Genomic DNA, 27,533 nt, shown 5'->3' with positions numbered 1-27,533 from the left:
CACTGGACAGCTGGGGAATTCAGGCAGGCATTTTCTTTGGGGTAGAAATAACATTCCTTAAACAAGCACTGTCCCAGCACACTGTGTGGGCCTGTGTCATAGGAACATCAAATGGCCCTGAAAGTTGCATGGTTTGGAAAACCCTGGCTGCTGCCCCACTAGCCCCGGAGGCTTTGTCCAAGAAGAAGCACTGGGGCCAGCACTGGGGGGGAAGAGCATGGTAGGTCTCGGTTACAACAGCAGAAAGTGCCTTCATTCTAAGGAGAAGAAGAAATCCACTGTTGGAGACATTTAGTGAAATCAAAAAGCTGTCTTTAATCCATCTATAGAAGGTTGTGGCTGAATTCTACCAACTCTAGATGTACCCCGAAGCCCATTATTAAAGCCAAACCAAGCTTCGGAGCACCAGCACTTCATTCACCTCTGGGCCTCTGAAGAACAGGGTCCCATGTCCAGGGTCCCCCCAACCCCGGCAGGGGAGCCAGTGTCCAGCTTGGAGGTTCAAATGCCCTCCCAGCCCCTCACCCTGGCCAGAGTTCTGCCTGCTGTAAAGGAAGGACAAGCAGCTCCTAGAAGCCAGTAGGACCTCCCAGAAGAAGCCTCTCCTGTCCATGGACTCCTCAGCTTGCAGAGCCCATTTCCACAGAGGATTCGATCCACACAACACTGTGTATGTGTTCAGGAATTAATTCTCTTGCAGTAACAAACCAACATCACAATGTCAATGGTTTCACACAATAATAAACATCACAGACTACTGTGAGTGTTCCTGGTTGATAGGTGGACTTCCATGTGGTGGCTGAGAACCCCGGGGTCCTTGTACACTGTGGCTTCACTCTCTGCTGGGGCTCTAGACCTCCAAAAGATGGACAAATGCAAATGGAGAAAACACCACTGTTTGTTAAGGACACATGTCATTTTAGCTCAAGTTCCATTCAGCAGGACTGGTCATATGACCCCATCCAGGTGCAAGTCGGGGTGGGAAATGTAATTTCTGGCTGGGCAGCTGCTTTGCAACAGCTCAACATTAGGGAAGATGAAGTATGACTTTGGGGGACAGCCAACTGTCACTGTGATACCCTGTCAGATGGGTATTATCCCCAGGAATCTCAGGCTGGTGCAAGCAAGTGACTTGTTCAAGGTCACACAGTTAGATCCGTGATTACAAACTTGGTGTCCACTCTCCCAGCTCCTTGCCCCATGCCACTGGACCAGCCAGTTCACTGCTTTGAATTTTAGGAAAAGTCTTAGGCCTGGTGCTTTATTTTACAAAGCAGTTTTAACTTGAGAACTTCACTTCACCCTCAAAATGTCTTGGCAAAGGAGGTGGGAAATAAGTGATCCCCATTTCACAGATAAAGAAACAGTAAGATAGGGGACTTCCCTAGTGGCACAGTGGTTAAGAATCTGCCTGCTAATGCAGGGGACATGGGTTCGAGCCCTGGTCCGGGAAGATCTCACATGCTGCAGAGCAACTAAGCCCATGCGCCACAACTACTGAGGCTGCGCTCTAGACCCCGTGAGCCACAACTACTGAAGCCCATGTGCCACAACTACTGAAGCCCACATGCTCTATAGCCCGTGCTCCGCAACGAGAGAAGCCACCGCAATGAGAAGCCCACGCACCACAACGAAGAGTAGTCCCAGCTCGCTGCAACTAGAGAAAGCCCGCGCGCAGCAACGAAGACCCAACACAGCACCCCCCCTGCAAAAGAAGTATATGTTACATTCAAAAGTCCTAAATACAGTAGATTTCAGTGTCCTTGCTCTCCTAATCTCAGTGGTGGTGTAAGACTGTACAATGAAATAAAAACATAAAAAAAAAGAAACAGTAAGATAAACTCTGAAGATAAGTGAGAAGCCCCAGGTCACAGGCACTACAGACCTTCCAAGCCATAGATTATAGATGTTTCCTTTCCTCAGGCATCACCAATATGGACCAAAAGAGGCAGTCTGTGGGTCTTACGTGGTGATTAAAAGTGAAGCACACATTCTAGAGCCTGTCATGTGTGTGGCTTACGTGTGTTAAAAGATAAACTGAGGCACATTTAAATTTTCAGGAGTTTATTTGAGCAAACATTGGAACTGGGCAGTGCTTGGAAGTGGTTAGGAGTGCTCCACGACAGGAGCTCCAGGCAAGGCTTTTTTTTTTTTTTTTTTTGGTACACGGGCCTCTCACTGTTGTGGCCTCTCCCGTTGCAGAGCACAGGCTCTGGACGCACAGGCTCAGCGGCCGTGGCTCACGGGCCCAGCCGCTCCGCACCATGTGGGATCTTCCCGGACCGGGGCACGAACCCGTGTCCCCTGCATTGGCAGGCGGACTCTCAACCACTGCACCACCAGGGAAGCCCCAGGCAAGGCTTTTATGGGGCAGATGTAGAAGCAAAGTGAGATTATTCGATTGGCTAGAGCTGAAGAGGGTGTTTATTTGGGAAAACCCAGTTGGCTGTTTGTGATTGGTTTTTCTTAAATTTCAATTTCTCGGATACAAGTGCATTGACTCTGGCTCATGTTGGCTGCAAGGCATCAGAGCCGCCTCAATCTAACGGGCTCCTTGTTTAACTACTTGAGCAGGTGGTATTTGAACTTTCCCTTCTTCATCAGTGGTCCCCGAATGCACACCTTCAGCATCATTCTCTCCCCAGCCTGGACCCCAGGAGAGTCCTCTCCCTATTCTGTGACACCATGAGTGTGCACACTACTGTGTGTGAGGCCAGAGGTGTCCCCACCCCAGTGTGTGACCCCAGGGTTATCCAAATGCCAATCTGTGTGACCACACTTGTGTCCAAATATCATTATGTGTGACCCCAGGAGTGCCCACCCCCCAAGCTGTGTCACACTAGCAGTATCCACACCCCAGTCCCAGTGATCATGAGTGTTCAAACCCCCTTATGAGTGACCCCGGGAGTGTTGACTCCCCAATGTGTGTAACTCCACGAATGTCCATTCTCCAATATGTGTGACCCCCATGACAGTCCAAATACCCATGTGTGTGACCCCAGAGCCACCCACACCACAGCCTGTCACCTCAGCAGTGTCTGCTCCCCAGTCTATACCGAGGAGTGTCCATCAACTACTCTGTGTGACCGCAGGAGTGTCCACACCTCAGTCTCTAGCCCCAGGGGTGCCGACTCATCATTTCTTTGACCACAAGAATGTCCACATCCCTTTCACTGAGATTATAGTGGTGTCTACAACACAGCCTATATGACTGTAGGACTGTCCCCGCGTCAGTCACTATGACCCCAGGAGTGTCCCGTCCTCTGTGGAACACCATGGATATTCATACCCCAGTCTGTGCAACACAAGGAGTGTCCAGTCCACAACATGTGTGATTTCAGGAGTGTCCACTTCCCAGTGTGTTTAACTTCCAGAGTGTCCCAAACTCCCTCTGTGTGACCCTGGGAATGTTTACTCTCCAGCACGTGTGACCCTTGGAGTGTTCACGCCTCTGAGTGACCTCACATCTGTCTACACTCCAACCTGAGTGACTCCAGGAGTGTCCAAACCCCCATCTTTGTAGCCCCACATCTGTCCACACCCACTCTATGTGACCTCACTGCTGCCCACACCTCAGGCTGTCTGACCCCAGAAGCACACATCCCAGTCTGAGTGACCCAAGAGGTTCTATTCTACAATCTGTGTCCATGCCCCAGGCTAACTGAGCCCTGGGGTGTCCACACCCCAGTATGTGTGACCCTACGAATATCCACTAACCACTCTGGGTGACTCAGAAGTATCCACCCCCTAGTGTGTGTGAGCCCAGAAGTGTCCACATACAGATCTGTTTGACCCCAGGACCATCCACACCCTAGTTTGTTTGATTGTAACAGTGTTGACAACACTAACCAATCTGACCCCGGAAGCATCTACACTCCACTCTGTGTGATCCCAAGAGTGTGCCGTGTCCAGTGTGTGTGACTCCAGGAGTGTCCACGCCCCAATGTGTGTGACTTCTGGAAAGCCCGACCCCCATTGTCCACTGTGTATTCTGCCTCATGTGGACGTCACACTCCTGTCTATGTGGCCCCAGGAGTGTTCACACCCCACCCTGTGTGACTCCAGGATTATCCACACCCCTGTCTCTGTGACCCCAAGGGTGTCCACAAACCAGTCTGTGTGGCCCTAGGATTGTCCACACAGCAACCACCCAATGGTATGTTCTGAGACGGTACTAGATTCCTCAGCGCTGCCATTCCTGCACACCCTGTGGGTGTGACCTGGGGGATTGCTGCTCAGGCCTGATTCAGGGGATCGCTCTGTCCCTAGCTCCCTCCAACACCATAAAGTGGTCTCTTCTATCCCTATTTCCCCTCACGCTCTCCAGGGGACCATTCGGTTTCCATATCCCCCTCCCCAGCCACACGCACACGTGCACACCCACATCCCCAAATAGAGAGTCCCAGCCTCAGCCCCTGCAGGTCTTGTAGAGAGCAAAGGCCAAAGCAGCCAGCCTCCTGCTGCAGACCCTGCCCCACAGAAAGCAGTGGAGAAAAAGCCAGTAAAGGCACCACTGATGAGAGCGAAACCTTCCAGGACCTTGTGAAACATCTAAAATTGGACACCCTCCTCTGCAACTAGAATGTCAGCTCCACGTGGGCAGGGACATTTGTCTTTCTTGTTCTCTGATGTCTCCCCAGCACCTAGAACAGTGCTTGGTACACAGACCTCGCTCACTAGGTGTCTGTTGAACGAATGAACCCTTTGACCCAGCAACCCCACTTCTAACTTGAAAATGTACACACATGCACAGAACTGTGTGGGCAAGGCTGGTAGGAGCAAACAACTGGGAGAACCTTGTAAATGTCCATTTCTAGCCAATGACTGTTGCAGAGTGAAATGAATGGTGGGGGTTTACGATGTACCACAGAGCCCCGCCCGATGTGCCGCAGAATGAGTGGGCATTCTCTCACCCTGTGTGTGCCTCTGGGGTGGGGGTGCCTTCCACAGGACATGCTGTTGACAAGGAAAAGTAGTGGGTGGGAGATGGTTATGGTGACACTGCATGCGCGTGTGTGTCTGTGTGTGTGTGCATGTGTGCGGGCCTGTGTTTGGAAAGGAAACACCAGAAACTGACAGCAGTGGTCATTTTTGGAGAGTGGAGTGGGGATCACCTGTGTAGTCCATATACTTGATGTGTTGTTGGAACCTTTTATACAAACCTCTATTCACATATTATTTGTGTAACTCTTCATAAAGGAAAATCTTATGCAAAAAACAATATGCATAGCACAGAGCATTTGTGTGTCTGTCTGAGTGAGTATCTGGGGTGTGTCTAGGTACAAGAATCTGAAACTCACATGCCCCAGGGGCTGGACAGGTCATCCTCAAAAGAGAGGGCGCTCAGCTCAAGGTAAGGCGAACAGCAATGGGGCTGATGAATGTTCCCTCTTAGCAGTGAAGGCTGAGGGTGGGGTTGAGAGAGAGGTGGGGACGGGGAGGACTCCAGGGCTCACACCCCAAAAGGATTCAGAAACACTGCACCCTGGGACAGAGAACACTTAATAGCTTCGCAATCCTGGCTTGGAAACAGACCCATTATAAGTTAGAGTGGTTATACTCTAACTTGGACTGTTCCTAACTTCATACCCTGGACACAGACTCCCAAACAGATCAAAGATCTCACATTCTGCAGACACAATCTAAATAGATCAGAGGCCTCACACCCTAGAATAAAGGTCCCCCACAAAACTTTGGGATGGGTGGGTTTTCTATGTTATTACAAAGTAATCCCTTATTATGGATTGAATGTTTGCGCCCTGCCCCCCAAATCCATGCCTTGACGACCTAACCCCCAATGTGACGATACTAGGGGTCTTTGGGAGGTAATTAGGGTTAGATGAGGTCATTAGGGTTAGATGAGTCATTAGTGCTCTTATAAGAAGACACCAGAAAGTTTCTTCTTTTTCTCTGCCATGTGAGGACATGGCAAGAAGGTGGCCATCTGCAAGCCAGGAAGAGAGATGTCACCAGAACCCAACCATGCTGGCACTCTGATCTTGGACTTCTGGCCTCCAGAATGGTAAGAAAATAAATTTCTGTTGTTTTGGCCACCCTGTCTATAGTGCTACATTATGGTGGCCTGAGCTGGCTAAAACACACCTTAAGCTTTTACTTTCGAGGCGCTGAGTTTTATGTCAGAGTCCTTATACTTGCCCCATCTACCTCGGTCAACACCAGCAGTCCCCGGTCCGTGGCCCTCCCATTCCTGCCCCTTGATCTCCAGGCACTGAGCCAGAGGGTTGTCCAGAGGCCGGGGGCAAGGAAGCCTACCATGCTGCGCCATCTGCCCTGCAGGCTGCCAGCCAGGATGTGGAGCAGGATTTCGGAGAAGCAGGTGAACAGCGTGGCCCATGGGGGTCTGGGGCACTGGTATTGGCACCAAGGCTGGGCGTTCCCAGCCGGGCCTGGTAACCTGCTTCCCTTTCATGCGGGCTATCCCGGTGTGCTTTCATCCATTTTCCCGTCCTCTCTTCCTTCCTCTTTCTAAGACAAGCAGAGGGCAGCAGAGGGACACGGAAAGTCCCTGTTCTAACACACAGTCTGCCATCAGCACGTCTGCCAGGAGTGGGCTGCTGCTTCACTCGGCTCCCGGCTCCCTCGGGGCGGTTCCGGGGAGCCAGTTCAGCCAGGGCCATCTGGATGGGGTGAGTTGAGGCGGGGAGGGGCCAGGAAACAGCGCTGACCTTGAGGTTTGCTAGAAGAATTCCAGGGGTCCCTGGCACCCTGAAGGAGACTTTGAAGAGGACTTTGTTGAAAGATAGAAGCCTTCCCTGTGGAGGAGGCAGGAGGGAGAGAATCATATTTTGGATACTCTAGCTTATATATATTTACATATATAATATACGTATATACACATACAGTTGTTGTGAGGAATAAAGTGGATTATATTTTGTGTAGTGCTTAGAACAAGGTTTGGCACACTGTAAGCTTAAGTGATTACTATGTCTTGCTGTGGAAAGGGAAGCTGCCTGCCATTCCAGTAAACAATGAATGTTGCCTGCCCTCAAGCCATCAGCCACTGTACCCGCAGCAGTGCGCCCTGGAGGAACTTAGGACAGAGAAAAACAGGATACTGGCCCTAGATAGTTAACATGCATATCTGAGAAATGATTTCAATGAGCCCAGACTCTTGCATCTTCTCATACATAAAGCACTAAAATCATTAACTTGGAATGTCTGCTTTTTGTGATTAGCAGCAATCTTTTGATGTTTGACTACATGGTTGTTTTGGGGTTTTTTTCCAGCAAAAATTCTTACATATCCAGGCTCCTCTCTTACCTCTTTGGGGCAGTTCCTGAGAGCTATCTGCGAGGCTGTCTCCTGGGCTACAGTCCTGAGTCCTCAGTAAGGTCCTGAGATAAAGCATAACCCGCAACTTTTAGGCTGTGCATTTTTCTTCAGTCATCTTTTTCAAAACCAGCCTCCCTAACCTCGCCTTGAAAACCTTGCATGATCTGGCCCTGTCTTCCCCTTCTCCTCCTGTCTCACTCTTGGATTCTAAGCCACATGGGCCTTCTTCCAGTTCCTTAAGAGAGCCAGCTTTGCTTACCCTTGAACTTGCAAGGATGGAGCTCTGCATCTGCAAACCAGAATCCGGGGAGTGAATGAGCTAGCAGGGCATTGAATAATGGGAGGAGTAGGTTGAGCTGATTTCCAAAAATTGATCAAAGTTGGGGGATGTGGCTAAAGCAGTGCTTAGGGGAAATCTGTAGCTCTAAATGCCTATAGATCAGAAAAGTTGAAAATCAAGTACCTAAGATTTCATATCAGAGTCTGGAAAATAACAGCAAATTGAACCTGAGAAAGTGGAAGGAAGGAAATTATAAAGATAAGAGCAGAAACTGGTAAATTGGAAAACAAACATACAACAGAGAAAATCAATAAAGTCAAAAATTGGTTCCTTGAACAGATTAATAACCTATTAGTAATTTCTGTTTTTTCCTCTTAATAAATTAAGAGAAAAAGTATAGAATACCAATATCAGGACTGAAAAGGGAGTGCTATTACGAATCCTACAGACATTAAAAGGTTAATAAGACTTTTTTAAACATACGACTTTATTTTCAATGAAGCCCAAACATCAGTCATTTTCTCATTCTACTGCTTCTGTGTTCATATGTATCCTCTATATCCATGAGGACAGCAGAACTCAGGAATTTTGCTAATGCCTCCTTCACTCATGAAAATAGAAAAGCACAGTACTTTTTTAAAGCTGGGGCTCAAGTGAAATCAACTATTTAAAATGTAATGGTTTGAAATGGAATTGAACACAGTAGAATAGAACAGGATAAAATAGCATAGGGTGGAATGGTATAGCATGGTGGAATGGAATAGAATAGAATAGAATAGAAGTCAGATTTGTGCCAGGCACGGGGCCTAATTATTGTAGTAGATATTCATTAACTGAACAAATATTATTGAACATCTGCTAGTTGTCTGGGATTCAGTGGGGAACAAAACAGAAATCTCTGCTCTTACGAAGCTGATATTCTAATCAGGGAGACAGATATTAGCATGCGCAAAAGGCTTTGAGGCCCACACTGGTCAGAATGGCCATCATCAAAAAATCCACAAACAATAAATGACGGAGAGGATGTGGAGAAAAGGGAACCCTCCTACACTGTTGGTGGGAATGTAAATTGGTACAGCTACTATGGAGAACAGTATGAAGGTTCCTTAAAAAACTAAAAATAGAGTTACCATATGACCTAGCAATCCCACTCTTGGACATATTCCTGGAGAAAACCATAATTCAAAAAGATACATGCACCCCAATGTTCATTGCAGCACTATTTACAACAGCCAGGACACGGAAGCAACCTAAATGTCCATCAACAGATGAATGGATAAAGAAGTGTGGTACAGGTATACAATGGAATATTACTCAGCCATAAAATGGAACGAAATTGTGCCATTTGCAGAGACATGGATGGACCTAGAGACTGTTATACAGAGTGAAGTAAGTCACAAAGAGAAAAACAAATATCATATAATATTGTTTATATGTGGGGTCTAGGAAAATGGTACAGATGAACTTACTTGCAAAGCAGAAATAGAGACACAGATGTAGAGAACAAACGTATGGATACCAAGGGGGAAAGGGAGGGTGGAATGAACTGGGAGATTGGGATTGACATATATACACTACTATGTATAAAATAGATAACTAATGGGAACCTACTGTATAGCACAGGGAACTCTATTCAGTGTTCTGTGGTGACCTAAATGGGAAGGAAATCCAAAAAAGAAGGGATATATGTGTACATATAGCTGATTAACTTTGCTGTACAGCAGAAACTAACACAACATTGTAAAGCAACTATACTCCAATAAAAATTAATTTAAAAATAAGGGCCTGGGGGCTTCCCTCGTGGCGCAGTGGTTGAGAGTCTGCCTACCGATGCAGGGGACATGGGTTCGTGTCCCGGTCCGGGAAGATCCCACATGCCGCGGAGCGTCTGGGCCCATGAGCCATGGCCGCTGAGCCTGCGCGTCCAGAGCCTGTGCTCCACAACAGGAGAGGCCACAACAGTGAGAGGCCCACGTACCGCAAAAAAATAAAAATAAAATAAGGGCCTGGGACTTCCCTGGTGGCGCAGTGGTTAAGAATCCGCTTGCCAATGCAGGGGACATGGGTTCGAGGCCTGGTCCGGGAAGATCCCACATGCCGCGGAGCAACTAAGCCCATGCACCACAACTACTGAGCCTGCGCTCTAGAGCCCGCGTGCCACAACTACTGAAGCCCGCGTGCCTAGAGCCTGTGCTCTGCAACAAGAGAAGCCACCACAATGAGAAGGCTGCGCACCGCAACGAAGAGTAGCCCCCGCTCACCGCAACTAGAGAAAGCCCGCGCACAGCAACGAAGACCCAGTGCAGCCAAAAATAAATAAATAAAATAAATAAAAAATAAGGGCCTGAGGGCTAAAGGTACAAGGATGGCCTTTATGAGGAACAGGCAAAAGAACAATGTGGCTTGGAGTTCAAGAGCAATGGATGAGGCCGTAGAGATTGGGGGTCATGGTAGAGAGTCTGGAAATTTAACAAGATGACCATGACATCATCATCGTCATTGTTAACTCTTACAGCACTTGCTATGTCAGGCATTGTCCTAAGCCCCCCCTTTTTTTTGGTCACCCCCCTCACACACACACACACACACACACACACACACACACACACACACACACCAGCCTGTGGGATCTTAGTTCCCCGACCAGGGATCGAACCTGGGTCCCTGGCAGTGAGAGCTGAATCCTAACCACTGGACCACCAGGGAATTCCCCCCAACTCGTTTTTTTAAAATTGTTCACAGCAGTCCTATAAAACACATATAAAATCATGCCCACTTTCCAGAAGGGGAAACCAAGGCACAGAGAGTAAAATGTCAGTCTGGCTCCAGAATCTGTTATTTTAACCACTATACTCTGCAACTTATAGTGCACAGGCATCTTATAATCCTGTAGCAGATGAAATGTAAATATACAAATTACTAAAGAATGCGAATCAAGAGAAAGATCTGGTGGGAGGTGTGCTGAAGGCAGGAAGTGAGGGGTGGGGCGGTGTGCCCTCCCACTGGGTGTCAAGGTTGATCTGTAGGCACACATGCCCAGAAACATTTATTGCATCTGAGATGCTCCCTTCTTGTCCTGTCCTCTGTTATCGTAACTGTAGAGTGAGAAAGGAGGGGACTGGGTTAAATTGGCCAATAAAGGGCTTGTACTCATGGGGTTGGGCCTCCTCTGTGTCTTATCATTTCTTACAAAAGAGATCAATTCCAGCTCAGGGAAAACAAGGGAGAGTTTGGTTTCGGTCTCCACTCCCCTATCTTCACCTCTATCCCTCTGGAAGGAGGAAAAGAACAAGAAAACAGTGGAGAGTGGTCATGGCAGACACATGGACTCTTATGAATCTACACATGAGCAATAAGTACTGAAGATTCCTCCCAGGACTTTCCCCTTGAAATGGGGGTAGAAGGAAGTATAGTCACCGAGGAGGTGAGAGGAGGTGGGGAGAAGGAAACACAGGAAACATGGGTGTGACTAGTGGCAGTGTGGTCTCTTCTCTTTTTTCTCTTTTTTTAGTCATGGAGGGACAACAGTCAGACCCCTTCCCTGTGTCTTATCCATAAACTTGACCACATTGTGATGACAGTAAAGAGCATCAAAGACACCTCTATGTTTTATTCTAAGATCCTGGGCATGGAGGTCATGATTTTCAAGGTAATCACTTCCCCAAATGCCAAATTGCAGGTGGGGTAAAACTTGATTATACTATTTTAAAAAGTAACTTAAAACTCCAAAGCGCACACACACACACACACGTGCGCACACACACACACGCGTGTGCACACACACACATGCGCGCGCGCGCGCACACACACACACACACACACACACACACAAGAATCTGTGAGAAAAATTTAAAGGATCAATGGAGGAGATTCCAAACTCTGAATAGTAGGACTTCCAGAGAGAGAATGGAGAAAAAAGGAAGGGAAGAAATTACCATAGAATAATGCAAGAGAACTTTCCAGTCTTTATATGGAAAGGGTTAACTGAGTATCTGGCACACTGACACCTAGATATGTTCCTATGAAATTACAGAACATCAAAATAAAAACAAATCTCCTAGAAGCTTTCAGAGAGGTTAAAAAGTAGTTCAACTACAAAGGAAAAGGAAATATGCAGATTTCAGATTTCCCAAGAGTCAGAGACCAGAAGACAATTGAAGAACAACTTCAAGATTCTGAGGGAAAACATTTCAACCTAGAATTCTGTGACGAAGCTATTAATCAAGGTGAGTATAGAATGAAACATTCTTAGACATAAAAAGATGCAGAAACTTTGTCTACTTGCTTTGAAAATTACTTGAGAATATGCTATATCAAAATGAGTGCTTAATCCAGGAAAAAGAAAGACATAAAAGTCAGGACACCGTGGATCCCAAGAGGAAGATCCAGAAAGATACCTAGAAAACAATCAGTCCAGTCTGGATCAGAAGGAAAGGTCTCAAGAAAAAGAGCTTCAAGGTAAAAAGGAGGTTTCCAAAGATTGACTACAATCCTTGAGAATTTGGAACATCAAAAGTGGGAGGTGCACAGACACTGAATGTGTCTTAAACTGAAGGGGCCCATGGAATGGCAAACAGGGTAAAAAATGTAAAACTAACACAGAATGCTATGCATAAAAATAGAATTATGCAATATCAGACTGGATATATACATAGCAAGACAGACAGCTCTTAAAAGATCATGCTGAATGAAAAATGAAGAAGCCAAATCAGGTCTATAGCATGGTACCATTTATAACATACACACATAAAAAAATACACTTTTTACAATAACTTATGAAAAACCAAAGGATGAACATCAAACACATTAAAATCATTGCCCAGGGTGGGGACAGGAATGAAGAATGGAGATAAAAAGATTAAACATACAAATAAAACTAGAGAAGGGTCTTGCGTGGCCCAACAATGATAGTGAGGCATATGAAGCCTCAACCCCCGTTATTTGGACACACTTGAGTGAAATTTCAGTATATCTAGGATCAAGAAAAGTCCTAAGAGCTGCAGTAGTGGAGGGTGGGTGCATCATCTATAAAAAGAATGAAAAACAGATTAACATCAGACTTCTTATCAGCAATACCAGATTCAGGAAGACAACGAAGCCACATATTTAAAAGGCTGTGAGGGGACTTCCCTGGTGGTCCAGCAGTTAAGACTCTGCACTCCCAATGCAGAGGGCCCGGGTTTGATCCCTGGTCAGGGAACTAGATCTCACATGCATGCCGCAACTAAGAGCCTGTATGCCACAACTGAAAAAAAAGATCCTGCACACTGCAGCTAAGACCTGGCACAGCCAAATAAATAAATATTTTTTTAAAAAATAAAAAAATAGGGACTTCCCTGGTGGCGCAGTGGTTAAGAATCCATCTGCCAATGAAGGCAACATGGGTTCGATCCCTGGTCCAGGAAGATCCCACGTGCCGCGGAGCAACTAAGCCCGTGCACCACAACTACTGAGCTTGCGCTCTAGAGCCCGTGAGCCACAACTACTGAGCCCGAGTGCTGCAACTACTGAAGCCTGCGTGCTGCAACTACTGCGCGTGCCTAGAGCCTGCGCACTGCATAGAAGAGTTGACCCCACTCACCACAACTAGAGAAAGCCCCAACACAGCAATGAAGACCCAAAATAAATAAATAAAATACATTTATTTTAAAAAGTAAAATATTAAAATTTTTAAATAGAAAATAAAAGGCTGCAGGAAAATAACCTACAACCTCAAATTCTATACTCAGCCGAACTATCATTCAAGTGAAATAAAGTCATTTTCTGATAGAATGGATGTAGTATCCATCATGGTGAGATGAAAGGGACATAAAATGATTTTTTAAAAAATGGCAGAAGTTGAGAGGCACAGGAGAGGGAGGCAGGATGAAGAGGATAGTCGGGCCAATGAGATACTATGTTCGTCCATCAAAACATAAAGACGAAAGTGGGTTATTTTAAAATTGTAAAGGAACCAAAAGACGAGCTAAAACCGATGACAGAATTTCGTTGGGAGGGGTAGTAATGTGGATGAGCTAAATTCTCATTTATCTTAACAGGGAAAGGATAGAAAATGTCTGAAGTTGCTAAATCAAGACATAGTGGCACATCAGTTAGGGATTGTTTGGAGGCATGTGGGAGAAAATTTAACTACCAGCGGGTTAAATAAAATAGAGTTTTCTTTTTCTCTCATTCAACAATCAGTCCAGAGGTAGACAGGAAGGGCTCGGGCAGTGGCTGGAAGGAGGAAGTGAGTGGGCAAAAAGCATCAGCTTAGTGGGGTGGGGAGGTTCCCAGACGCATTGCTCACAGCCTCTGCGGACATCTCATCGTCTCGTCTTACATGGTCACCCAGCAAGGAATGCTGGGAAATGCAGGTTTTTAAAGCTGGGTGTACAATAAACCCCACTGAAACTTGGGTTGTGTTTAAAAGAAAAGGGGAGAAATGTATATTAAGTAGACAGATTGCAGTCTCTGCCATGGGTAGTATAAACATATTATTTGGAGGTATGGAAATAATTTCCAAAAGAAACATATACACACGTTGAAAGCAGTTTGCCTCTAGGGAATGAGACAAGTGTGGGACAACGGGCTGCTGTTTTTCATCAAAAACCTTGTTCTACTTTTTATTTTTTAACCTTGTTGGGGTAGGTAGGGGGCTTTGCCTCACACTCATCTTGGAGGTTTAGTTCCAGGTTGTTTTCTCTCCCCAAATAGGGAGACCGGAAAGCATTGTGTTTTGGAGACCAGAAATTTAACCTCCATGAGGCGGGAAAGGAATTTGAACCCAAAGCCGCTCACCCAGTCCCTGGCTCCCTGGATATATGCTTGATCACAGCCTTTGAAGGAAATGGTCCAGCACCTCGCGGTGAGTCAGACTTCCATCCTCTTTTGAGAAAGCTGCTGCAGATGCAGTGAAAACAGAAGCATGACTCAAACTTCAGACATAACAGGTTTCATCACATCCAGATAAGATCTATGCACAATTGTTTATTCACTATTTTTATTGACATCATTTTTCCCTGTAAGCAAATGTATTCTTTTTTAAATAAACTTATTTATTTTTGGCTGTGTTGGGTCTTCGTTGCAGCGTGCGGGCTTCTCATTGTGGTGGCTTCTCTTGTTGCGGAGCACGGGCTCTAGGCATGCAGGCTTCAGTAGTTGCAGCATGCGGGCTCAGTCGTTGTGGCTCGTGGACTCTAGAGCACAGCCTCAGTAGTTGTGGAGCACAGGCTTAGGAGGATCTTCCCAGACCAGAGGTCGAACCCATGTCCCCTGCATTGGCAGGCGGATTCTCAACCACTGCGACACCAGGGAAGCCCACAAATGTATTTTAAAAGAAAACTTTACATCACCCTTGTGAAAAAAATTATACCTAAACTCTATTTATATAAATACATTTATGTAAAAAGAAAATGTTCAACCAAGTCAATGAAAACCCATTATATCTTGGCATAAAGGGGAGGTAACTGTAAAAACAAACAGCTATAAAAGCATCACAATGCCATTAGATTATAGCCACTTCCATTGCCCCACTCTCTGGGCCTGACAAATTTAGATGTGGCAAGTGGTTAAGGACTTCGCATCCACCAGAGACTTTCCTCTTTGTATAATCAGAGGACTGAAAGAGGATTGAAGAGGGAATAATTTCTGACTCACTGTTATTTAATTTAGTGTCCTTGTAATACTTAAAATGATTTCATTTGAAGGGGTCATTTGTTCTCCTTTTGGGGAACACAGATTGAGGTATTAAATACACTTCATGCAAATTGACCTGGACTGCTTTGGAAAATATCAGTGAAAAAGTCTGGTTTGGAAGGAAAGTGGGTAAAGCATTGGGATTAAGGGTATGGACTTTGGCCCAGACTTGCCTGGGTTTGAATTCTGACTCTGCCACTTACTAGATAACACTAGGTACATTATCATCCCCATTTGACAGATGAGGAAACTGAGGTACAGAGCAGTTAGGTACTCTTCTTGAGGTCATAAAGCTAGTAAGTAGCTGGAGCAGGGTGAGGGAGGGAAGAATGGTAGGAGATGAAGTGAGAAAGATACAGGGGTCTTCTAGGCCACTGTAAAGAATGAAATTTTGGTCCCACACATGGACTGTGATGAATGACTTTTGTTCTCTCCTCCCATTTCAGGCTTGTGATGTCCCCATTGAGGAGGGTCCAGTCCCCAGCATGGGGGAAAAAGGGGGCAAAAGTATGTCCATCTACTTCCAAGACCCTGACAGAAACCTCACTGAGGTGTCCAACTACATCTCCTTGTGATGGAGGCTAGCTCTCTGCCATCTTGTCCCCTGCTATGTCGCCCTTTCCCTTCCTTCCTGCAAACCCTCGCCCAGGCCCAGAAACCTCTAAGAACTGAGGACTTAGGCACTTCACACATCCTGCTGGAAGATCTGAGGCAGGTTTGGGACCAACATGTCTGAGTGTCCTCCATCCAAGCTGCCCCAATAAATTAATAACTTTCAATTAATATGAACTCTTCATTAATTACTGTTTCAGCTTTATGTATGGGTGTTTGTCTAGGACGTGAGGTCTCTGAGCTGTTTGGGGGTCAGTGACCAGGGTATGACATCGTTGAGGACCAAATTTAGGGTCATCGCCTTCGGATTCAAGGCCCCTGACAGATTTCTCCTTGTCAGTGAGCCCATCCTTTTTCACCCTTTTTGATTCATCTCACTCCTTCCAAGTGCTGCCTGCTGTTTCCTCCACCACATTGGCTTGACTGAACCCCAAGATCTCTGTGATTCCCATGGGGCCTTCACAGCCCAGATGATACTACCTTGTCCTGGAGCGCCTTAGCTGGTCTCATCCCCGGGGAATGTGGCACTTTCTACCTTTGGATCTGGTACATTCAGACTCATCTCAACTGAGGCTCAGCTCCTGACAGAGTAGACAGATGGGACAAGAAAAAATTTCCTCTGTTTCTGTTCCCTTCCCCCACCATTTACTCAGTCAACCAACCAATAAACATACATTGAGCACCTACTGCGTGCTTGGCCCTGTTCCAGGCATTGGAGACACAGTGTTGAACAGAAGAGATAAGCACATCTATGTTTGTGGAGCTGCCATTCTAGTGGGAGAGACAGAAAAGAAATAATATTAAGTAAGGAAAATATCAAGGGTGTTAGAGGATAAGTGCTTTGGAGAAAAAGAAAATATGGAAAAGTGGTGACACAGATAAAAATCACTGGGGCAGTTTCCAATGTGTAATGGGATGGTCAGGGGAAACCTCACTAAGGAGACATTTGAGCACAGACCTGAAGAGATGAGGGAGGGAGCCGCGCCAATAGCTGGAGGAAGAGCATACCAGGCAGAGAGTACAGCCAGTACAAAGGCCCTGAGGCATGAAGGGGCCGTGGCTAATATGTGTGAGGAACAGAGAGGAGGAGGCTGTGCAGCGGGGCAGAGTGAGTGAGGGGGAGCGGCAGGAGGTGAGGTGGGAGAAGTGGAGGCACAGATCACGTGGGGCCTCACGGGCCATGGAGAGGACTCTGGGTTTTACTCTGAATGACAGGGGAGCCGCAGGAGGGTCTTGAGCAGAGGAGGTCCATGATCTGACTTAGGATTTAACAGGCTTCCTCTGGCTGCTGTGAGGAAAATAGACTGCAGGGTTGAGGGTGGAAGCTGGGGGACCCTGAGGAGGAGGCCACTGCAGTTGTCCAGGTGAGTGATCCTGGTGCTGGCAGGGGAGGTGATAAAAAAAATGGTTAGATTCTGGAGATACTCTGAAGACGGAGACTGGATGAGTTCACCAAGAGAGAAAATGTCAACTAGAGAAGAGGCCCAGGGACATTTAGAGTTCTGGAACAAGAGGAGGAAACAGCAAATGAGGCCGGAAAAGAGGAAAGGGGAGAGTACGGTCCCTGAGCAAATAAGAGATGGATGAAGGAGTACATATGAGGATCTCCTGGAGGTGAGGGAGCCCCTAGTCCTGTGGACTCTGGTCTCTAAACAGTCTCCAGGTGGTAGTTCAGCCATGCCCTCTGAGTAAACTCCCCCCAGGGAGCCCCCAAAATGTTGGGAATAGAGGATGGTTAAGGATGTGAGTTTCAGCACACGAAAGGCTTTGCCAAAGGCTGTAGCAGGTTTCCTGCCTATTTTTACAAAACAGCTTGTCTTGGACCCAGATGTTATATGCCTAGAGATAGATGATTTATGGAAGGAAGGAAGGAAAGAATGGAAGGGAGGAAAGAAGGAAGGAAGGACAGCAAATGGGTGGATAAATGAATGGGTAGGTGGATGGGTGGATGGATAAATGGTTGGGTAGGTGGATGGATGGATAGACTGGTATCCCCTGCCCCAGGAAAAAACTCTTCCACGTGTGTGTACACAGAGAAAGACATATGAGTTTGTAAGTTACAGGTTTGCTGTAATAAGAAAAAGACTGAAAACAACCCAGATGTCCATCAGCAGATGAATGGTTAACCAGACTATAGTATATCGATTCCATGGACTATTACTTGGCAATAAAAGGGAATGAACTTATGAGGCCATCATTACTTCATACCAAAACCAAAGACATAATTAGAAAAGACAACTATAGACCAGTATCTCTTTTGAATATAGATACAAAAATCTTCAACAAAATACTAGTAAATAGAATTCAGTAACATATAAAAGGATTATACACCATGACCAAGTAGGATTTAGACAAGAATAATCCAAATGCCATGGGCTTGGACCAAGCTCTGGAGCCCCAGAAGATGCCAGGAGGGAGGGAACAAGTCAGGGAAGGCTTCCGGGAAGAGAGGGGAAGAAAGGCCGTTGGGGCTGAGTCTCAAATGGAGGCCTGATGGAAAGGATGCTTGGCCCAAACACCCACCCCCACCCCTGCCCCCACCCTCGTCGGTCTCCCCCAAAGCCTGGCCTGGCCCTGCCGATTCCCTTATCTGCCCACTCCCAGCTGCCTCCCTGCTGGCTGAACTGCCGCCACAGGCTTCTGGGCCTATGCCCCCTCCACAGGGATGGGGGAGGGAATGGGGTGAGGCCTGGCCTCAGAGCCACAGGGTTTTGGCCCTTGATGGAGGCAGAGCCCTGAGGCCCCCACTCCCCACCCTTTACTTCCCTTCCTGAGCCCTTTCTCTGCTCCAGTTATGAAGAAATGGACTGTAGGTCCAGCAGCCAAACCCTTGTCTGAGACATGCCTCCAGCCTGCCCTTCCCAAGGGGGGGCAGCTTTCCCTACCTCATCCCAACATTGCAACCGCTATTTCTAGTAATAGTAACAATGAGGAGAGTTACCACTACAGAGCTCACCATTTATGGCGTGCAGGCAGGCCCTGTGTTGAGTGGCCTTTCAACAACATTTGAGGTGGATTCTATGATTATACCCATTTTCCAGGCAAAGAAACTAAGGCTCAGAGGGTGGCCTCCCCAGGAATCATGCAACAAATCAGTCAGAGCTGAGACAAGAACCCAGGGCCTTAGACGAACATCATTTCTCTGCATCTACTCCCAGTCTAGAAGATGGGGGCAATTATATGCACTTATACCACAAGGACCTGGTGAGAATAGGATAAAATTATGCATGAAGAACATTTAGCACAGTGCCTAGGGTGGCAGGGCAAAATAATGCTGCTGTTGTTATTATATTAATGCTAGGAAAAGTATTAGTATCAGAATTATTATTATTATTACCATTAGCGTTGTTGATAGAATTAAAATGAATATTAGTTCTAGAATTAGTATTAATATTCATAAAGTACTCGTGTTAGATTACAGTTAGTATTATTATTACTGTCACTATGAAAACTAGCATTAGTGCTCATATCAATATTAGAATAGTAGTAATTAGAATTAGTACTGGTATTGGTGTCAGCATATTATTAGCATTAGTACTAGAATTAGTAGTAGTGCTGATAAAAAAGGGCCAAATACTATCCTTCGTATACAGTAGGTACTCAATGAATAAATAAGAATACTTAATATTTATTGAGATTTCAGAATCAAATGAGTTAAAATCACTTAATGGATTAAATCTCATTTAGTCACCCTAATCACCCTATGGAGTAGCCGCTATTATTACCCCATCTCTTCAGATGAGGAACTGAGGTCCAGAGGGGACAGTAACTCACCCAAGGCCACACGCCAGTCGGTGATAAGGGCAGCCTATAAATGAGGGTGGACTGGCTCCAGAGTGGATGTCCTGAAACCATCGCCACTTGAGTCAGAGGAGTCTTTGTCCTTGTTCTTACTGACAAGGGCTTGGCACAGAGTGGGGCACAGAGCAGGAGCTCAATAAATGGCCTTGCTCTCTTTCCTCCTCAAATCTCCCATTTTGCATATGAGGACACTGAGGCCCAGAGAGGTAAGATGAGGATGGTAAACTCCCTCTGGGGTGGGCCAGTGACTGAGCAGACCCTACTGACCCAGGGCTCCATCCTTGCCCTCTGCCCTTGGTGGGTCTCAGTCTCCTCATCTACAGAATGGGTGGTCAGGGGAGCTCCCTGTCCCATGGAGTCCCAGGGCCATTGACTGGTTAGTCTTACCCACTACAGGGACCCAAGTTGGACACCTACTACATACATGTGTGTTCAATGATTTTACATGGGGAAAGTGCCCAGAACAGGCCAGGCACAGGTCTGTGTCAGCAATGAGACACTGGTCCTTGTCACCATTGTTACTATTTGGGGGAGGCAGGACAGGGCAACAAGGTGGGGACTGAGGCGCAGGGGTCCAGTGACTCTCTGGAGGTCCCTCTCAGCAAGTTGAGGGCAGAGCCACAGGCCACATGGGTCCACATCAATCCACACCCCCTCCCACCCCACCCTGGCACCACTTGCCCAGGGCATACCCCAGGCTGCTACCTGGGGTCTCATGGACTTCCTCTCAGACTCTCTGTTTCTGAATCTCTGTCTCTGTCCCCCTCTCTACATCATCTTTTTCTCCCTTCTCAGTTTCTCCATCTGTATCCTTGGCCTCTGTCACTTTCAGGCTTTACCTTTCCCCTTCTGTCCATCTCTACCTGCCTCCCGCTCTCTTTGCCCCTCTTTCTATCTGTCCGTAACTGTCTCCGGCTCTCTCTGTGCATCTCTCACCCTTCTGTCTCTCATTCCTTTCTGTGCCCTCTGTCTCCTCCCAGCTCTAGGTCTCTTTCTCTCTGTTTATCTGCATCTCCCCATTCCCATCTCTCTGTCTCTCTGCCTCTCTCCCTTCTCTATCCCTTCAATCCTCCTTCCCTTCCCCCACCCTATCCTACTCAAGGGTCCACAGAGGAACCAGCCCCAAGTCCCACCTGTTTCCCGCCTCCAACGCCGCATGGCGGGCAAGAAGTTGAGGCCGCTGTCCCTGGGTGTCCCCCACCGAGCCCCGCCCCCCATCCCAAGACAGCCTGTTACCACCACGGAGCCAACAGCCACACTGGCCTCCATCTGATAAGACTTATCTGCTGCCCCAGGGCAGGCCGGAGCTGGCGTAAGCCCCAAGTGGGGCGCTGAGTGAATGTGCCTCTGTCTCCCGCCAGTCCTGGCCTGGTCCCCAGGGTGGGCCTGGGTCCTGAAGATGTCCCATGGACATCTTGATTCAAATTCCCACCAAACCTCTTTGAGCCTCATTCTTGTCACCTGCAAAATGGGTACAGTCACATACCTCCTCTCCCTTTGGCCAGGAAGACACATACATAAGGGCCCAGCCCACACTTGGCTAAGCACACAGTAGGGGCTTTACAAACACTCACTGAAAAGCCGAGAGGTCATGAAACCACATCTGCTATTTTCATTTTATCTTGGCTTCAGCCCATTTTGTTTGGCTGGACACTGAAATCCACAGAAGCCCAAGTCAAACAGGGTCCAAGAATCCATGAGGTGGGCAGGTGGGGTGGAGGAAGGCCCCCACTGCCCAAGAGGTGCCCCACCAGGAGGGGGGCCCGCCCCCTCCCCTGGCCCGCCCCACCCACTGGGGCACCAGCCACTCCCTGGGGAGGAGGGAGGAGGGAGAGGGGAGGGAGGGAGGGAAGGAAGAAGGGAGCCTCAAAGGCCAAGGCCAGCCAGGACACCCCCTGGGATCACACTGAGCTCGCCACATCCCCAAAGCAGCTGAACCCTCCGCACCAACCAGCCCAGGTCAGTCTCAGCCCTTCAAGAGCCCCCAGCAAGGCAAAGCCTGGGCCTGCTGCCCCTTACTTCAAGGCTATTCCCCCAGCTTGCTCTAGGCTCCCCAACCCACCACTGGTCCCCAAAGTGTCTACCACCCCTGAATCCCCTGACAGCTCCTCCAGACCACCTCTGTCTTTCCAATCCCCATCTCTACCCCAAATCTACTCCCCAAACCCCACCTCTCTCTGCCCTGCCTCCCATCCACTCCTTCCAAGGTATCTATGCTCCCCCGATCCCTTAAGTCTGCCCACCATACCCCACCTCTGACCCCTGAAACATGCTTTCATCCTGCCAAATCCTACCTCTGCCCCAAATCTGACTTTCACTCGCCCAAACTTGTCTCTGTCTCTGAATTCTCCACAAAGGCTCACTCTTGTCCCCCCATACCTATTTCTGCTCCCCAAGCCCTTGTCTACTCCACAACATCCTTGTCTCTGCCCCCAATCCTCTCTCTGACGCCCCAAACCTGTCTCTGGCCTGCCAAACCCTAGCTCCACGCTCTTACCCCCATCTCCACCTCTCAAACCCCATATTTCTTCCCTGTGACTTCTCTCTGATCCCCTAAAACCATCTCTGCCCCAACCCTTTGTCACTCCAAACACCAAGTCTACCCCCCCAAAATCTGTTCTGTCACATGAATCCTCATGTCTGCCTTCCCTAAACCCCATCCTAGCCCCCAAATATTTTTGTGTCCCCCCAGGTGTCCTCTCTGGCCCCAACTCTTTCTGTACTCCAATTTTATCTCTGTTCTCAAACTCCTCCTGTGCTCCCATAAGCCATCTCTAATCATCAGACACATTTCTGCCTGCCTGTCCAAATTCCACCTCCGCTCCCCTCAGACTTGGACCCTCAGACTTTTCCATGACTCTTGGAATCCACCCCGACCCCTAAACTACATCTCCAGCTTCTCAACTTTCTCTCAAACTTTGGCTCTGATCCCCAACCCTGTCTCTGCTTTCCCAACTTATTTCTGATCCCCAAATGGGACCTTTCAAGCAGATCCTTCTCTGCTCCTCAAACCCATATCTGCTTACCCCAAACTCCACAGCTGTTCTCCAAACTCTGACTCCTCACCCCCATACCTAATCCTCAAACTCCACCTCAAACTCTCCCAAGAGTTATCTGCCCCCATATCCCAGCTCTGCTCCCTTCAGTCCCGAGGGACCCTCCCTTGAGGGCTGGGATAGGGACGTTACCTGGGGTGAGGGGCCGGGCGGAAGGAGAGTTGAGGGTGCCGGCCTGCTGCCTGCTGCCCGTTGGGGCAGCACTTACTCTAGTGGGGCAGCTGATAAGGAGCTTTCATATCCCCCAGCCTCGAGATAAACTTTATCTCTGTCTGGAGAGTGATAACTGGGGGTGGCGGGGCTGGGCCCCTGCCATGGGAGGGGTGGGCAGTCCTGGACCCACCAAGGTACAAGGTGCAGGGACGGGGGGCAGTGGGGCTGGAGGGAGATTGGGGGTGGTGGTGAGGTGAGAATGAGGGTATAAAGGAAGAGTGGTGATAGAGACAAAAAGAGTAAGAGACAAACAGAGACAGAGAGAAGGGAGGAAAGAACAAAGAGAGATGGAGAGAGAGAAAAGAAGCAAAAGACAGAGACATGAAGAGAAAGAAGAAAAACAGAGACTCAAAGAAAGAGTAAGAGAGACAGAGAGACAAGAAAGAGGGGGAGACCCAGGAACAGAAAAGGAGAGCGAGACAGGAACTCAGAGAGAGATACAGATAGAATCATGGCGAGACAGAGAGGAAAGAGATGGATGAGGAGATGAGGAGGCAAGACACTCTCCCTAGGGAGAGACAGCAGGTGCCCTGGACCCTAGAGGAGGTTGGTGGTGGGCACACTGACAGATCCATCTCTAGCCCAGCACAACCCCTAACCCTGGGCCCAACTCTTAGCCTGTCTATACAATGGGTCACATAAGCGGAGGAAGATGGTCTTCTCTATATTTGTTACTCCACCCTACAGACAGGGAGACCAAGGCCTTCAGATTCACTGGGCAAGTCAGGGGCAGGGGTAGGTTTCTTGCCTCTTCATATGGGGCTGTGTGCAGGAGGGTGTGTTCATGGGTACGTGAGTAGTCAGACAGACATGGAAATAAGGCCAGAGGAGCCAGAGAGAGAGACTAAGGAAGAGACAAACAAGCAGAAAGAAACAGAGTGGGAGAGATGTACAGACACTCAGAGAGATGAATGGAGAGGGAAAAAGAGAAACAGAAAAAGATACAGAGAGCAAAGAAAGAGATAGAGAAACAAAGAGATAAAAAGAGAGATAAAGAAGGAGAGAGACAATCAGACAGAGACATGGGAGGACAGAGAAAGGGAGGAGGAAAAACATTAAACATTTATAAAAGCACAGAAAGAGAGAGCAAGATGTATCATGGTAGCATAGAAAAAATGGGAGGGAAATACAGAGAGCCAGACTTGAGAAGAAACAGGGTCAGGAAAAAAGAGACACAGGGAGACAGAGATACACACAGGGAAGGACAGAGGCAAATGGGCAGAGAGACGAAGCTGCCTTCTCCTAAGTCTTAGCTCGAGCGCTGTCACCACCTCCTATCCGGCAGATAGGGAAACTGAGGCCTGAGGATGGTGGGGACTGAAGGAACTTGAAAGCAGAACTATGGCAGACCTCCCCAGGGGACAGGGTATGGGTAGAGGGAACACCTCCCACCTGTCCCCCTCCTCAGAGGAAGCCAGTGGCCTTGGGGTGATTTCAAAAGTTGGGCGGGGATGGCAGAGATAAGCAGTGGGGGTACTGACCCCCCCATGGAGCAGGGAGGAACTGAGGGGCCCTCCGTCTGCAGACCCAACGGAGGTGGGGGAGGGGAGAGTCAAGCCGGAAACCATGGGGTTTCTGAGAAAGTCAGAAGGCAAGATGCAACAGATAGGGATGAAGTTGGGGAGCACAGGAGGGTGAACCCCAAGGTCCGGGGGGTGACCAAGGAGTTCAAGGGACTCTGGCTCCACACCCCAGCCTACCCCACCTCGATTCTTTTAGAGGCGCAGGGGAGAAAGTGTGGGGGCAGAGGGGAGAAGAGGAAGCGGAGGAGGAGGAGGAGAGGAGAAAATGAGGAGAGGGAGAAAGAGATGAGCAGAAGGGGAGGGAGAGGAGAAGGATGAAGACAAAAGATGGGAGGGGAGGGAAAGGGAGGAGAAGGAGAGAGGAGTGGAGCAGATATAGAAAGGGGAAGGGGGGAGGTGGCTGAGCAAAGGGGAGGTGGAGGAGGAAGAGATGGAGGGAGAGAAGGGGGACCAGGGAGAAGAGGAGGAGGGGGAGAGGAAGAGGGGAAGAAGAGAGAAGAGGGAGGGAGGCAGGAGTAGAAAGAGAAGGAAGAAGGGGAAGAGGAGGAGAAAGAAGGGCAGCTGAGAGGAGGGAGGAGGGAGAGACGGGGGAGGGAGGAGGGCGAGGAGAAGAAAGGGAAGAGGAGGAAGAGGAGGGTACAGAAGAGGGAGAGGAGGAGAGGAAAGATAAATGAGGAAGAAGGGGAAAGGAGCAGGATGGGAGTGAGAGGATGGAGTGGAAGATAAGGGAGAGATGAGGGAGGGGAGAGAGGAAGAGGAGGGGGAGAGGAGGCAAGAGGAGGGTACTAGGGAGATGGAAAGGGGGGATAAGAGGATTGAGGAGATGGAGTGGGAAGAGGGAGAAAGGAGGGAAGAAGGGGTGGAGAGGGGAGAGGAGGGCTTCTGTGTTGAGGACCCCTCCTGTTCTCACAGGTCAAACCCCAGAGGCCCCATGGAGTTCCCTGGCCTCGGGGCCCTGGGGACCTCCGAGCCCCTGCCCCAGTTTATGGACCCTGCCTTGGTGTCCTCACCACCAGAATCGGGGGTCTTCTTCCCCTCTGGGCCTGAGGGCTTGGATACAGCAGCCTCCTCCACCACCCCCAGCACCGCCACGGCTGCAGCTGCTGCACTGGCCTACTACAGGGATGCTGAGGCCTACAGACACTCCCCAGGTAACTTCTTTGGGTAGCTGTCTTGGCACTGGCTCTGTGTTATTGGGGTTGCCATGGAGACCCTTAGCTAAGGCAGAATCCTACTAAGAAGTCATCCTGAAAATGGCCGGAAGCCTTCACGTGGCTGTGCTGACCCCTAGTTAAGTCCAGACCTGGGAATGCCAATGCTCCCCAGCCTGCCATCTTGGGATAGCTATACTGGGAAGCAATGATGGAAGTAGGTGGTGGCCCGAGTTGCCAACTGATCTATGGGCTCCAAATCCCAACAAGTCATCCTCAAAGCCCACTTGGAAATGGCTGGAGGTTATTTCAGTTGCCAGAGTGACCAGTGGGGCTCAGGACCCAGGAGTCACCCAATGGCCAGTAGCTATTCTGGTCACCTGCAGAAAGGTTGGAAACTTGGCCACCATGTTGGGGCTCTTGGGCATCATTAGACCCTGAAAGCAAGATGACTTTAGACTGATTGCTCTTCTTCTTTCCTCCTCCTTTTCCATACCCCCCAATAGTCTTTCAGGTGTACCCACTGCTCAACTGTATGGAAGGCATCCCAGGGAGCTCACCATATGCTGGCTGGGCCTATGGCAAGACCGGGCTCTACCCTGCCTCGACTGCATGCCCCACCCGCGAGGACTCCCCTCCCCAGGCCCCAGAAGATCTGGATGGGAAAGGCGGCGGCAGTTTCCTGGAGACCTTAAAGACAGAGCGGCTGAGTCCAGACCTCTTGACACTGGGGCCTGCACTGCCTTCATCAATTCCGGTCCCCAGCAGTGCCTATGGGGGCCCTGACTTTTCCAGTACCTTCTTTTCTCCCACTGGGAGCCCCCTCAATCCAGCAGCCTATTCCTCCCCCAAGCTTCGTGGAACTCTGCCCCTAACCCCCTGTGGTGAGGTTCTCTAAAAGGGACTGGGAGGTGGAGGTTGGTGGGGGGGTGGTGGTCTAGGGCGAAGCTGGACTGAGCCTGGCTCCCTCTTCCCCTCTGTCCACCCCACCAGAGGCCAGAGAGTGTGTGAACTGCGGAGCAACGGCCACCCCACTGTGGCGGCGGGACAGGACGGGCCATTACCTGTGCAACGCCTGTGGCCTCTATCACAAGATGAACGGGCAGAACAGGCCCCTCATCCGGCCCAAGAAGCGCCTGGTAAGACCCAGGCCTGCCTCCACCGCTGTGCTCACCCTGTGCAGGGATTCCAGTCCTCATGCTCTACAAGAACCCACATCCCCCACCCCTTCCCCATCCACAAAGGAAGCCAGCTTTGTATGGGACCGCCTATCCTCAACCTATCCTCACAGTCTGCAAGCAGGAACCCCATCCTCTCCCTGCACTGCAGTTTTCATCCTCGGCTTCACACTGGGATCACCTTGGGGCACTTCGAAACCACTAGGGCCTGGGGCCCTCCCCACATGTATTGGTTTAATTGGTCTGGGATGCCGTCTGGGCAACAGGACTGTTTCTAACTCCCCAAGTGATTCCAGTGGATGGCCAAAATTGGGTACTACTGGTGTATTCCCCCATATAATACCCAAAATCCCTATCCCGGCCAGGAAGTCCTGTCCTCACCCACACAGAACCCCCAGCCTTCGCCCTGTCAGAAACCCTGCCTTAACCTGACCCTCACCTCTTTTAGTCCTCCACCCACCAGTGTGCTCATCCTCACATTCTCTCTCCCCCAGATTGTCAGCAAACGGGCAGGTACCCAGTGCACCAACTGCCAGACAACCACCACCACACTGTGGCGGAGAAACGCCAGTGGCGACCCTGTGTGCAATGCCTGCGGCCTCTACTACAAGCTACACCAGGTGCCCCGGGGCCCCTCGGAGCCTCCCTCCTCTCCTCCCGCTTCCCTTCCTTCTGCTCCTCCCTTCTCCCTTCCCTTCTCCGTTTGTTATTCTCCTCCCTCTTCCTCCATGCCCCCTCCACCTTCCCCA

The 27,533-nt window shown here is 49.0% G+C and overlaps 2 protein-coding genes and 1 long non-coding RNA gene across 5 annotated transcripts in view; 2 read left to right on the top strand and 1 right to left on the bottom strand.

The window, feature by feature from the left end:
- The first annotated feature begins 6,128 nt into the window (after positions 1–6,128).
- GLOD5 (glyoxalase domain containing 5) lies at positions 6,129–16,022 on the top strand. The gene is given in 5 exon segments (XM_033849066.1): positions 6,129–6,337; positions 11,085–11,222; positions 14,270–14,388; positions 14,390–14,420; positions 15,697–16,022. Coding segments are annotated over 5 exon segments (480 nt in total). The 5' UTR covers positions 6,129–6,274; the 3' UTR covers positions 15,826–16,022.
- The window catches only part of LOC117310116 (uncharacterized), a 19,463-nt gene continuing 6,452 nt past the window's right edge, over positions 14,523–27,533 (bottom strand). The window contains exons 4-7 of one of the 3 annotated variants that reach the window (XR_012329280.1): positions 22,852–26,781; positions 16,537–16,633; positions 16,343–16,443; positions 14,523–14,854 (exon numbers count right to left, since the gene is read on the bottom strand). This is a non-coding gene — a long non-coding RNA (uncharacterized lncRNA). Of the gene's footprint in view, positions 14,855–16,342; positions 16,444–16,536; positions 16,634–21,237; positions 21,257–22,851; positions 26,782–27,533 lie in introns of those variants that run through there. The other 2 variants (XR_004524365.2, XR_004524364.2) reach the window with 2 other exon arrangements.
- GATA1 (GATA binding protein 1) overlaps positions 21,525–27,533 on the top strand; it is a 6,695-nt gene continuing 686 nt past the window's right edge. The window contains exons 1-5 of the mRNA XM_033849065.2: positions 21,525–21,622; positions 25,368–25,606; positions 26,113–26,490; positions 26,600–26,745; positions 27,279–27,404. Coding sequence (XP_033704956.1) covers positions 25,387–25,606; positions 26,113–26,490; positions 26,600–26,745; positions 27,279–27,404 — 870 coding nt within the window. The 5' untranslated portion in view covers positions 21,525–21,622; positions 25,368–25,386. The remainder of the gene's footprint in view (positions 21,623–25,367; positions 25,607–26,112; positions 26,491–26,599; positions 26,746–27,278; positions 27,405–27,533) is intronic.

Source organism: Tursiops truncatus, chromosome X (genome assembly GCF_011762595.2).
Source record: "Tursiops truncatus isolate mTurTru1 chromosome X, mTurTru1.mat.Y, whole genome shotgun sequence".
Lineage (NCBI taxonomy): Eukaryota > Metazoa > Chordata > Mammalia > Artiodactyla > Delphinidae > Tursiops > Tursiops truncatus.
Note: the sequence above shows the minus strand (reverse complement) of the source record. Positions and strands in the feature narration are given on the sequence as shown.